Below are 14,324 nucleotides of genomic sequence, written 5' to 3'. Positions count from 1 at the left end.
GAGATTGAATTAGCTTTTATTTTACCAGGGCCAACAATTAAACAATTTATAAACAATTCATTGTCGTAACCGCAGTCCGGTATTAGCTTACCTCTTCCTTGGTTTTTTTGGAGAGAACCCTCAGCCAGTCTCCAATCATGCTAAGCACAGCAGCAAAATATGCAAGACCCACCAAGATCCAAAACCACACTACAGGTTTGTAGAAATCAAGGTATTCAATATCCGAGCCACCTAGAAGATGAAGATAGTGAACAACCAATTGAGCAGACATGTCCGAGTTATCATAATACAGGTGAAGTGTAAGCTGATGTGATGAATATATATGTAGGTTTGGGATCTATTATCCAAAATGCTTGGAACTTGGAGTTTTCTGCATGAGAGTTTTTTATCCATAATTTTGAGCACCATGGGGTATATTTACTAAACTGCGGGTTTGAAAAAGTGGAGATGTTGCCTATAGCAACCAAACAGATTCTAGTTATCATTTATTTAGTACATTATACAAAATAACAGTTAGAATATGATTGGTTGCTATAGGCAACATCTCCACTTTTTCAAACCCGCAGTTTAGTAAATATACCCCAATGTCTTAAAAATACTAAGTAACATTTAAAAATAAACCCTTTTTTAAGCATTTCTAGCATTTAAAAATAAACCCTTTTTTAAGCATTTCTAGCATTTCCCTCCTCATTAAATTACTAGCAGTGCTCCCCACAGGGTCTGTAGAAAGAGGCTCTCAGGTATCATGTCTGTGTATAGATGACATCATCAGCGAGCTGTAGCAATTTGTTAACTTTTTTCCTTTTCTGGTTTCTAGAGCATTCTGGAAAACACGAATCTACCCCGATTTAACTAAATAACATCAGGGGCAAACGCAGGATTTGTAGAGGGGGGATTCCACACCACGCCACCAGTGGGCGTGACCAGTTTGCATGGGGGCGTGGCTATAATTTTAGACAGTGCTTGGCTGCTCTCCAACTCTTCCTATCCCCATAATATACATGGGCAATGCTGTGTGCACTACTGTTAGGTGCACACAGCTCTCCCTTTTCAAGCAGAGCCGTGTGAAGCGGGGGCAGGGTCCAGCCACCTCAATTATACAGTGTCCCAGGCTTGGAGGGGGGTTTCCAGGCCCCAGCCAACCCCCCCTCAGTTTGCCTATGAACATATAATACAATACATAATAAAACATATGCTAAGTTCAAGTCTGCACAAGTATCACGGTTACTGACAATATGTACACGTCTATAATGACTGGGTAAAACCGTCCCCTTTTCCACTTACAAAAAAATAGCGAATCTTATGGATGGAAAGGTTCTCTTTAGAATGAGGGATTATTTTCCAAATATCAGAAAGTTATTTTTTGTTTGAATTCTCAAGGATTCAATAGAAATAGAGTTCTTCATCCTCTCCTCCCCATTAGTTGATATTTCTTCTAAATGATACACATACACGTGGGCACAACATATTTAAGGTAAGTGTCATTACACCAAAGTGTTCGTGCAGGAAATTCTGGCAGGGTTATGACACCAACATCTTACCAGCCACGTAGTCTCCGAATCCAATGGTTGTCAAGGTGATGACCACGAAGTAGAAGGCATCTAACGTGTGCCAGTTCTCGATGTGTTGGAAAATGACAGCCGGAATAGCAACAAACAGGATACATCCAAACAGGATGAAGATGACAGTGGAGATGATGCGGATTTTTGTCTGACTCACATTCCATTTCTGTAAAAAATAATTGTTAAATTAGTGATTAGATATTATGTGAAGGCTTACTATTTGTGGTGCAGCGTCCTATCTCTAGATATTCTATGCTGGGAGATATTGGGTCTGATTCATTAAGGAAAGTAGAGCAAAAAAAGGAGTACATTTTCTCCTGGACAAAACCATGTTACAATCGGTGGTAATCGAGTGATCGGTGCTGTAAACACTGACACTGTTTAATCTACTCTTTTGCTCTACTTTCCTTAATGACAGTTGGGAGGTATGTATATATGTATTTAAAGGTGGGAACTTAACTGAAGAACCTGGTGTTTCTTAGAGGGGAATAAATACAGAGGTGTAGTGTCAGTATATTATTCCCAGTGACCTGACAGAGAAGGTTATGTATAAGTCTAGAGAACAGAGTGATTTAGGGTACTAACGGTTGTGTGACTACAACCCCCAATTATGCAGTAAAAGTCTTCATACAAGCAGTTCACCTATGGGGGTCCAAAATGAAAGAGCATACTCACAAAATGATGTAAAACAAAAATATTTATTGCAAGCGCATTTCGCCATTCATTGCTTGATATATAGAGAATAGCTTTAACCTCCCGCAGGTCACTTGTTCGGAATTAGGCAAGAACAATGGTTTTCTCATTTACTCTAATCTACATTTTTACTGCTAGGATTATCGTTTCTTTCCATGAAAGTGATGGTAACGTATCATTTAACATGTTAGTATAAGCTAATTTATTTAGTTAGTCTTTTCTATAATCCAAAAACTTATTTTTGAGCAATCCCATGACAAAAAAACAAACATTTTCCTTGATTTGTTTCCTCAGACTACTATTAATTCTGTACAGTGTCATTGACTACCAGGACAACCACATTCCCATGGCACATGATGTTTTGAGCAAAGAAACTTTGGAATGTTCATCTGGGCGCTATCTGTCCTCTGTACTGTAAAATTCTCCCCCCTCTGCCTTCACATGACATGCTGTGACCAGTGCCTGTGTAACTGACTGCCATATTTTGGAACCTCCAGAGAGATTTTGAAAAGGAGATAATGTTTTGTAGAAGGACGGCTAAGAAAACTGACTATTAGATGTTGGCTTTAAAATGTACTTAACTTGCTGCTGTTCAAGGATAAGAAACCTTCTATGTGGGACTGCTGCTTTCACTCATGCAAAACTACTATATGAATAGCTACATCCTGGTGCACTGAGCCTTTTTGTACCAATTCAGATAAACTTCCTGTGCTACCACCATGACCTGCACTGCCCTGTAAGCTACCCTTGCTGTAAGTAAGCTGACAGCAACATCTCTAATTAAAGTAAACCAGACATAAGCCATTGTAGTATTTACTGGTTGTGCTTTGAACAAGAGATCAAGCTCCTGGAATTCATTAATTAATAGAAAAAGTATATACTTACTACAAAGATATCCTCCACTCGAGCTATCCCTTTGCCAAATATGGTTCCTAGTTGATCCCCAACTCCAGCTAATAAGAATCCAAACAAAGGAATTCCTAGCAGAGCGTAGATAATACAGAAGATCTTTCCACCTTTTGTTCGTGGTGAGATGTTCCCAAAGCCTGGAGAGAAAAATAAGAAAAAGGTGAAATGTTAGCGATTTATAAGACAAATGGATACAAGAAATATAAATTTTATTCTCCTTCTAGAGTGGCTTTTGTGATGTTGTTCCTAAGGATTTCAGCTTGGATATATCACTGACTCTTCTCATTGTGTAATACACAAAAATGAAGGTATATCAGGTTTTTCATATTCCAGAGCAACTTTGACTTATATGTAAACATTGTGGGCCTGTTTGGAAGAAATCTGCACGCAACTAGCATGAAAAAACTTGAGTGTATTTCTGACCATATTCAAATCCAAGTGGATATAAGATACGGTTCAGTTGGAGTCTGGGTGTAAGTCTGCTCTGCCTAAACGTTACCTACTGCATGTATACACACAGATCAGACTGCAGGATACGCACAAAAGTATGTGCAATATAAAGTCCCATCAGAACGCATGCAAAAACAATTCTATTATAAAATAAAAGAACAACTCTAGGCAGTATAATCATTAATACAAATATGGATTGTTATTTTAAAAAAAAAAAGTATATTTTTTTATTTTACATTAAGATGTTCTTAATGTGTACTGTATATATAATGTATTTGTATGGTCTATCTTACTTTCATACACATGTTCTGTGCTAGCTAGTGGCACGCATATGTGTAGTTTCTAATATAAAGACTATCACTCGGCACTTACACCTGCCCTGTAGCTGGTGCAAATGATACGGCCAAGAAAACCGCACTTACGAGAAACACAGGACTTGAATCGGCCACATCTGCATTGGCACACCCTTCCTGTACACTCCCAACATTCATCCCTCTCCTCCCTCCCCCGCTACGCCCTTCAAATCATAGTCGTAAGTGTCATTTTTCATTGGCGTAAGGCGGCGGTTCCCAAACTGTGCGCCGCGGCTCCCAGGGGTGCCGCGGCGCTGTCACTGGGGTGCCACAGGCCAGCCATAAAAAAAAAAAGAGCACATAAACTTACCAATCCGCCGGGTGCCGGGACCCAGCAGCCTCCTCTCTCCCGCAGCTGTCACTGAATATCGACGTCAGTGACAGCTGCGGTAGAGAGGAGGCTGCTGGGTCCCGGCGCCCGGCGGATTGGTAAGTTTATGTGCTCTTTCTTTTTTTTTATGGCTGGGAGAAGCGAAGGAGGACAGCGGGAAGCGGAGGAGGACAGAAAGAAGCGGAGGAGGACAGCGGGAAGCGGAGGAGGACAGAGGGAAGCGGAGGAGGACAGAGGGAAGCGGAGGAGGACAGAGGGAAGCGGAGGAGGACAGCGGGAAGCGGAGGAGGACAGCGGGAAGCGGAGGAGGACAGAGGGAAGCGGAGGAGGACAGAGGGAAGCGGAGGAGGACAGAGGGAAGCGGAGGAGGACAGCGGGAAGCGGAGGAGGACAGCGGGAAGCGGAGGAGGACAGAGGGCAGCGGAGGAGGACAGAGGGAAGCGGAGGAGGACAGAGGGAAGCGGAGGAGGACAGCGGGAAGCGGAGGAGGACAGAGGGCAGCGGAGGAGGACAGAGGGAAGCGGAGGAGGACAGAGGGAAGCGGAGGAGGACAGAGGGAAGCGGAGGAGGACAGAGGGAAGCGGAGGAGGACAGCGGGAAGCGGAGGAGGACAGAGGGCAGCGGAGGAGGACAGAGGGAAGCGGAGGAGGACAGAGGGAAGCGGAGGAGGACAGAGGGAAGCGGAGGAGGACAGAGGGCAGCGGAGGAGGACAGAGGGCAGCGGAGGAGGACAGAGGGAAGCGGAGGAGGACAGAGGGAAGCGGAGGAGGACAGAGGGAAGCAAAGGAGGACAGCGGGCAGCGGAGGAGAACAGCGGGAAGCGGAGGAGGACAGCGGTCAGCGGAGGAGGACAGAGGGCAGCAGAGTGACAGAGGGCAACAGAGTGACAGAGTGCTGCAGAGGGGGGCAGCGTGACAGAGGGCTGCAGAGGGGGCAGAGTGCCTGGACGCAGAGGGGGCAGTGTGACAGAGGGCAGAGGAGGGGGACAGCGTGACAGAGGGCAGTGAGAGGTGACAGAGGGCAGAGGGGGCAGCGTGACTGGATGCAGAGGGGGAAGTGTGACAGAGGGCATAGGAGGGGAACAGTGTGACAGAGGAGGGGGACAGTGTGACAGAGGGCAGAGGAGGGGGACAGAGGGCAGATGAGCGGTACAGAGTGGCAGAGGGCAGAGGAGGAGGACAGAGGGCAGAGGAGGAGGACAGCGTGACAGAGGAGGGGGGACAGCGTGACAGAGGGCAGTGAGAGGGGACAGCGTGAGAGATGGCAGAGGGGGCAGCGTCAGAGGGGGCAGAGTGACTGGATGCAGAGGGGGCAGTGTGTCTGGATGTAGAGGGGGCATTTTTGCATACAACTAAATAAGTATTTCTGTCCTGACCTAAATACTTATTACAATTTTTTGACCCAACTACTTATAAAACAGGACTGCTCAGTAATTATTTTGGAGGGGTGCCTTGAAAAGATTTGGAGACTCTAAGGGTGCCGTGAACTGCAAAAGTTTGGGAACCACTGGTGTAAGGGCTGTTTCTGGGGATGCACAGAGCTATTTCACGCAAGACACAGTACTTACCTCCGAACATGATTCAGACCCTATAACATAGTTAATGAGGTTGAAAAAAGACACCAGTCCATCAAGTTCAACCTATTTTGGATCTCCTGCGATTCCCTCACTTATATTTGAAATTGATCCAGAGTAAGCGACCGCCAATCTGTTGCAATTGTGAAAATCCCCCCAGACCCAATATTGCAGTCCTATTTTTACCCTATATAAACTACTATCTTTCATTTTACTGAATGGTCGTATCCCTGGATACACTTTTCTGCTAAAAATTTGTCTAACCCTTTCTTAAACATATCAATTGAGTTTGCCATCACAACCTTCCCTGATAGTGAATTCCATATCTTGACTGCCCTTACTGTAAAGAATATATTCCTTTGTTGGTTGTGAATTTTCTTCTCCTCTAACCCTAGGGGGTGACCGTGTGTCCTGTGTATAGTCCTTGGGGTAAAAAATTCCCATGAATGTTTTCCGTATGTCAGTCCGCTCAATATCACAGCATTATGGAATACAGGTTGAGACTGATTTAGAGTAACATTTGGCCTAATTGTACATGCAAAGCTGTGTGTGAACAGGTGCATTTTTCCGTGCTTATTTTGAATTGCACGTATGCAAGTTTGAATCTCGCATACCCTATAGATGTGGACGAAGTTAAGATATACCAGTTATCATCATCAACCTGATAATCAGGGGCCTGATTCATTAAGGATCTTAACTTGAGAAACTTCTTATTTAAGACTCCTGGACAAAACCATGTTACAATGCAAGGGGTGCAAATTAGTTTTCTGTTTTGCACATAAGTTAAATACTGCCTGTTTTTTCATGTAGCACACAAATACTTAATAGCTTATTTGTACACTGAAATTTAAAGTTGATATTTGTGTGCTACATGAAAAAACAGGCAGTATTTAACTTATGTGCAAAACAGAAAACTAATTTGCACCCCTTGCATTGTAACATGGTTTTGTCCAGGAGACTTAAATAAGAAGTTTCTCAAGTTAAGATCCTTAATGAATCAGGCCCCAGGGCTGCTGTATCTTTACTGACTTCAGAAAAAAAATGTCCTGCCCCCACATCCCTCGATGAATAAGCAGCTCCCGTGCTGTAATCTGGGCAGGCTACCACTAAAGCAGGAGAAAAGTGATTGAGTGGTCAGTCTGCAAGAATGGTAGCCCACAGGTGGGCTGGTCGCAGTACAACAGCTAGACCCACTACCGTTGCTTATGTATCGTTATGTTTTGTCGTGCTTTCCTGACTTTACAGACTACCCGATCCCGTGACATATTTGGGTGCTAGGTCACTCATGCGTTCATTGGGCTGCGTTGCATTCGGCAGCAAGGGTCACATCTTCATTTTGGGGTCTTTAGTGGTTAATTAGATAGGTCAAAGGCAGGAATAAAGGTAATTTTGTGGTAGCCCGGCTCTCTAAGTGGCTTGCGGTTTGAGCATCCGCTCATTAGATTTCAGAACCCCCTTCGCTCTATAGGCGGGATGGTGTTCATATGAGTGATGAGGGCATGGTTTGGTTTATAGGGAATGTTTACAGGAGTTTAGCATCGATAGGGTAGGTTGGTGGCGGGCCTCGGGTCCTATGGATTCGGACGTGGCCGAAAAACGCAGTGCAGTCAACGGCCAGTGGTTAGGGCGCACATTACGGTAGCGGGCACCATTAAACCTCCTCTCTTCGATGGAGACGGCTATAGTCTCAGTACAAGTACCACCCATGCGGGTCGGTTTGTGGTTGCATTCGTTAACCCAGAAGGGTTGCAGGTTCTGTAGTGCCCAGGGCGAATGCCCCATATAAGGTAGATATGTGCGCCCGGGGTGTGTGTGGGTGTCCCCCATCTGCGGGTGTCCCATGGTTAATGCTGGGGCATCCTGGTTTGCCTGGTGGATGTCAAACTGACTACTCTTTTCTCCAACACCATACCTTATAAATAAACTAAAATAAAATAACAAAATAAACTCTGTTATTTTTTCCACACTAACATGCTGTGTCATTTATTCAAGAATGGATAAAATAAAGTTAAGGGGGGTTAAAGGAAGTAAAGATATCAGCCGTTAAGCATTTTATTGTTGAATACAGGAGAATCACTACATTGCAATTTATTTTAAAGTTTTCATTTCACCTATAACCAGTGAGCAAAATGTATTTATTCTTCATGGTAAAGATGATTACCATTACATCCTACACTGCATATATATTTGTGTCTTTCACATGGTGAAAATGTGAGAAAAATTGAGAAAGCAACACAGAGAAAATATCATAGCTTTCAGCATTCATTTCTGCACACGTTTAGCACATCAAAAATAGGTGAGAAGTACATTCTTTGTTCCTTCAACACATCTATGAAACATTACACGTTATTTTCTTTTTCCTATTCTATGGTCCATTCTACGGCATGGGATCTCTTATTGTTGGGTTAATAATTGCCATTAACTCAACAGAAAATAATTTTGTAGTTGTAAACCATTGAATAACTCTTAGGTGGCATCTACAGGCGGACACACTTGCCATCCGGTTCACCAATGCAATTTGGAAAGTGTGATGTTTTGAAGAATACATCAGAAAGCTCTCAGTATATCCTCAGTAGGCTCAGGCATAACATTGCTTTTCATGTAACTCCATGTGGCTCAGTAATACTTGTGCACTATATGCCTGGTTCATTAAGGAAAGTTAAACAAAAGTAAGTAAGTAAGACAAAACCATGTTGCATTGGAGGGGCAGGTAAATGTAAAATGTGCAGACAGATTTGTATTTGGGAAAGGGCATGTCCTAGATCAACTTTTAATTTCAGTGTAAAAATAACCCATCAAGCATGTGTGTGCTACATGAAAAAACAGCCAGTATTTTCCTTATGTGCAAAATAATAAACTCATTTTACACCCCTAAGCATTGTAACATGGTTTTGTCCAGAAAACTTGAGTAAGAAAACTTACTCAATTTTTTGCCCTTCTTTCCTTAATGAATCACAAATTGTCATATTTACAAGAATAAAATGAAAAAGGAAGCATAATTATCCAGTATCTAACAATAATAATTAACAAATGTAACATTTATATCTTCAAATTTATAATTTATATAACTTCCTGTTATATTCAGCCACCCACCATTTTTTTATTAAAAAAAATCTATCCCTCTTAAGATCCGTTTTCTGTATTAAACACAAACCAGGTATAGTGTTGACGATCAGAAGTGAGAAAGTGAAATACTCTCTAACATAGACCACAATGATACAAAAGGGAGCAATTCATTCTGATAAAATCAGCTCTTTAGTTTCCAAACTGAAGGGTCTATTTATCAAGAGTGTTACAAAATTAAGATTTTCTATCGCTGAAAACCTTCTCTTGCAGGCATATATCGATAAATTGTCACCAGGGGAGATGAGCGATGCTGAGATACCCGGTGATACCGGCTGGCTATGGTAAGAGCAGTCTTACCGATCGGCAGGCCAGTGAGGGTCCCTCTGCCCATAGACGGGGAAGTTTTGCCAGAGGCCCCAGCGAAAGGCTACAACCCGGGGATAGCCTTCAAGGGTCTGGGGGCTTTGATATAGAGGAAAAAAATCCCCACATTCAGCAAAAACTCCAGACTTTGTTAGATTTCCGTATTTTCTCTATTTCCTAAATAGACACCCCCAAATCTACAATACTATAAGAATGAATAAATTCCTTACAGCAAAAACAAGAATGGTATTAGAAGCCAATGAGAAGTAACATGGCCTAGACCAGGCTCATGGCTCTCCACGTAATGTGAAACTACAAGTCCCTGTATACCTTGCCAGCTATCCGCTGGATATCTACTGGCAAAGCATGTTGGGACCTGTAGTTTTACAACTACTGCAGAGCCAGAGTTGGCCAGGCATGATCTAGATGGAAGGACTACTTGTTATGGGAAACTTTTATACAAGCATTGGATCTCCCCATTGGCCTCTAGTAGCCGTTCTTGTTGCTGCTTGCGGTTAATAACTTATTTTATATACATTTAATTTACTGGGCAATACAGATCATAATATTAAATTACTTTATGGCTTCTCTTCCGCATATATAGACGTCCTCATGTTGGTGTTGCTTTTCAGGAGGTTTGGTTGTACAATTTTCAGCAGCTCATCAAAAGTAGTGTTAGTCATTGGGGTACACTCATGACGTTTTAGGGGTACCTCCATAATTACATAAAAGTAAAGTGAAGCGTCCCTCTTACAGGTGCTGAGATACCAGTGGGTGAACCTAGGACCTTCTCTGCCCACTCTCTCAAATGTCTCCTTTTATCCCTACCTCTCTTCAGGGCAAAAACCCACCAGCATAATCCTTATAATTGTGTATAAAATCATCTTGCAAAGAGCAAAAATAAATTAAAAAAATAATGGCTGTACACCCAACATATCACTTTCCGATACCCGCAATTCCCCATAGAGTTTTGGAGAAAGTATGTCTTTAAACAGAATGTAAATTCCTTTGTCCTAAGCTCTTTATACAGTGATTTGCTGGGAAGCTTTGAGATATGTAATAAACACACTCCGAATGCACATTGAACGCTCTGCTAAAGGGTCGACATATTGACAAACTTTAAGTACCATTGTTTTTCAATGGTAGTGTGTATGAGCCCTTTGACACTCATTAAATGGTTGCTTGGTATTTAATTTCTAACTGGTCAATAAATCTTACATCCCAATCAGGTCAGGGGGGCATAGTCATACCCCCTTCGAGGTGTAGCTACACAAAGAGGGGTGTGCCACATCCTCCAGGAGCGTGCCAAGTGCTTTAGAAGCACTAAACCACCCCAATCCTCTCTTCCCCAACTCACCATTGTGATGTCACCAGCAGGGTCCTACCTGCCAACTCACCAGGAGTAGGGACAAAAATGCTGACTATCGGACGGAGGGACAGTCCCCTAAAAACAGAACTCTCCTGCCTAGATCAGCACCGTTGAGTGATATGAGTAAAGAGTGATTAAGCTAAGATGTGATGTAATCACTTCGATAAGATGCCTACAATATTTGTCAACTAACTCTGACTCAGTCATACTTTAATAACACATAAATCAATGCAAATCTCAATTAGATTAAATGAATAATGGTCTAAATTGAGGTCTCTAATTTACCAATGGAAGCAAAGTTTGTCATTTCATAAAGAGGTTGGGGCTCCAGTCTGTCCTGGTTTCCCCAGGACCGACCACCTATTTTCATAAAATACTTAAAACAAGATGCTAGTTTTCCCATAATTCATGTGGTACATCCAACATACATAACAGGGTGGGCAGGGGTAGGTTTCTCACCTATTGTGCATTGTTTCCACCAAAAAGGACGTATGTGGAGGATTTTACTGCCTGAACAAACCTCAGGTAATGGGGGTATCCTTGTTTTTCAGTTTAAAAAATATGAGAGCCCTAAAAGAGGTGCATTTGACACCACAATCTTTTCGCCTCCCATTACTACTCTGTGCTGTTGGGGGGATTCATCCGCTTTCAGTATCCAACGCTCAGTCTGTGGCTTACAGTCTGCCTTCATTCTTCTTCTCACGTCTTCACACTGCCCCTATCACATGCAGCCCTGCTCTTACAAACATAACCCCGAGAGGACAAGTCACTGCCTCCCACAAGATTAACAAACCCATCGCCTGAAATACTCTGCAAATATCCCTGATATATTGGCCACACTTGCTACAGACTGATCTGACCGGGGGTGGAACATCTGCACTGCAGAGAGTGCAGCAAAATTTAAGGTCTGAGGTGGGGTGGGGGACAAAAATGCCGGGTCACGCACCCACCCTAGGCCTCCTCTTTTCTCAAAGAGCAGGACGTTGGCCTCTTTAGAGCAGAGCAGGGGACCAGGAGGCTGGAGTAGCATCTCCAGGTCCTATCCCAGTCATTGCTATGGGTTCCGGCTATGTTCTGTTCCACTCTTGGTTCTAACCCTTCTGACCTCAAAACCAGGAACACACGAATAAATGGAAGATGATGAACAATTATAAAAAGGTGCTCTGTCATCTTAAAAAAAATATGGCTATCAACCGGAATAAATATACTGTATCGGTGTCAGATAACTAATGAGGCCACAAATGTACAGATCTAGTCAGCCAATTCAACAAAATTGGCCAATCGAAGATCATTCTAAATAATAAAAATCTGATTATATTTGATGAAATAAAAGAAAAGTCTGATCACTTAAAGACCATTATCATCCCATATGAGTGGTCAACAGGGGTTGGCTGAGGGCATTGTCACCCAGGCTGGTCCCACAGTGTCTCGGGCTGGGTCACTGGGCTACCTGCATGTTTTTCCCTTTAAAATGTTCCTAATAGGCTGCTAAACCAAGTCTTTAACCCCGCCCACCTTGGCTAAAAATTGACAGCCAGCTCCTATTGGTCATCACCAGACCTGAGAGTACATAGGACAACGTACAACCTGGTCATTGAGCCACACTCCTGGTCAGTGGAATTTGGACACAGGTCCAACTGTTTGAGCTGAACAACTAGATTGCATCCACGTACGGTCAATATTCTACTGTATATTACTTGGTAAAGCCACCTAGTAGTCATTATGTACAATGATGAAGACATTAAAGTATGTTAGCAATACTCAAGATTTCAATTTACTGGAAAATCAAAAGCATTAGCACATGCTGACCCCTGCCACCGCGTTATACCATTTCATGACAAACCCATGAATTACATTGAGCAGATAATAATATCTTCTTCAAAGACATCACTTTTCCTTACCTACAAACAGTGATAAAAGAACTAATGGATTAGCCTGGTACAATTTTTTGATTAGTAAGAAAAAAAGCAGATGTGACTGACTGGCTCAAAGGTAAAGAACACATGTAGAGATTTGAGCATTTTTTCCGAAGACAAAAAAAAAAAACAACATCATTTTTTATTGAGATCAAGCAAAAGAAAAAGAAATCAGAGCTTTCGGTTGATAAAAAATGTTTCCTATTACAATTACTCTGCACGCTACAGAGATTTACAGTGATTGTAACATAGGCCTGTCACCAGGTGTTATGTTATATTTTTGTGCCTTTGTTCCTTAACATTGTGGATTATTTAGAGTTGGACCTAGGTCTGCTTTTTGGTGTAAGATACTGAATACGGAGTACGTCCATCTATTGTTTTTGTTGACTTGCGCCTCTGTACGCCAGGCAAGGAGGAACAGGGTACGGCACAGGCAAGCATGAATTAATTGGGTACAATTAAGGGCGCGTTCGCATAATTGTAACACACACGTGGATACAATGATGATAATGACTCTCAGCATTGTTATCTAGCAGCTTCAGATTGGCTGATTGATCATTGACCCCTTCCAGTTGATTATACTTGATTATTTAGCGCTGCGGCTATATTATATAACTTAATCGACATTTTCATTTGGACTACTGCAAAAAAATCAGCATTTCTCGTTTGATTTTAAAGGGAAAAACAACAGATTTTTGTACTTGATTTATTCGAAGTGTAATTATATTTTATACTGAAAATGCGACCTATGTATTTATTGATAACCATACCAACCAACATTCCTGATTTTGGTATGACCGTCCCAATTTCTGTGCTGCCACCCCACCCACGGATGTGTCTGTCCCGCATGACACTCTGTGTAGCGTAGCAGCAGTGAACGTCTGCTGTGCGCACATACAGCAGGGGAGCGCTGCATTGTATGGGTGTTTGGAGGGAAGCGGTAGGCCCTCCCCCTGGGGGCATGGTCACACCATCTTCGTTATGTGGCTACACCCCTAACATGAAGTGGCCCCTCCCATCTCAAATGTTGGGAGGTATGTGACAACTCTTCAGACAACCTTATTACATTATTTTATTGTGTACTAATAGGGTAATACCACTTTAGCATTTACTACTAACACTGTCAAGATACATCTCTATACTATCTCTCTATTCTATTATTATTATTATTGTTATTATTGTTTATTTATATAGTGCCATCCTATTATGCAACTCTGTATAGAGAATATTTATCACTTATATCAGCATTAGCTCACTCCCAGGCTGGCTTCTTCTATAGCTCACAGTTCTCTTTCTGTGGAAGCTAGAGGAAGTCTGTGGAGGAGAGAGAGCATCATTGTTGTTGTTTTGATGAGTAAAATCATACTTGCCCTCCAGGAGGGGAGATCTCACTGCCGTGTCCTGGGGGAGTGGCCTGGTGAGCCACGTCATTAGGCCCCACCCCTCTGGTAAAGGACACAATTTTCAGCCTATTGCTGCAGGGAGCGGGGCTAGGTTGACGCGACTTGCTTTGAATCGCGTCACTAAGGTTCACTTCCCCACCCATTCCACTAAGAATTTGGCAGAAAGGAGTCCGGGAGAACTCCCATAAATTCGGGAGCCTCACGGACATTCCGGGAGAGAAGGCAACGATGAGTAAAATTTGAATCTAACTATCTCTAAATTCTACAACTATCAACATCCTTTATTTGTAAGGTGGGAGAAAACGACAGTATACAAAAATAATCATAATAAGTCCA

At 42.6% G+C, this 14,324-nt stretch overlaps 1 protein-coding gene across 1 annotated transcript in view; it reads right to left on the bottom strand.

Annotated features, from left to right (window-relative positions):
* The window catches only part of KCNK2 (potassium two pore domain channel subfamily K member 2), a 130,649-nt gene that overhangs the window by 38,884 nt on the left and 77,441 nt on the right, over nt 1–14,324 (bottom strand). The window contains exons 4-6 of the mRNA XM_075204246.1: nt 3,141–3,301; nt 1,542–1,728; nt 92–231 (exon numbers count right to left, since the gene is read on the bottom strand). Of these exons, the coding sequence (XP_075060347.1) occupies nt 92–231; nt 1,542–1,728; nt 3,141–3,301 (488 nt within the window). The remainder of the gene's footprint in view (nt 1–91; nt 232–1,541; nt 1,729–3,140; nt 3,302–14,324) is intronic.

The sequence above is a fragment of the Mixophyes fleayi genome, chromosome 3 (assembly GCF_038048845.1).
Source record: "Mixophyes fleayi isolate aMixFle1 chromosome 3, aMixFle1.hap1, whole genome shotgun sequence".
Lineage (NCBI taxonomy): Eukaryota > Metazoa > Chordata > Amphibia > Anura > Limnodynastidae > Mixophyes > Mixophyes fleayi.
The sequence above is the reverse complement of the archived record's forward strand: the minus strand, read 5'-3'. Positions and strand labels throughout refer to the sequence as shown.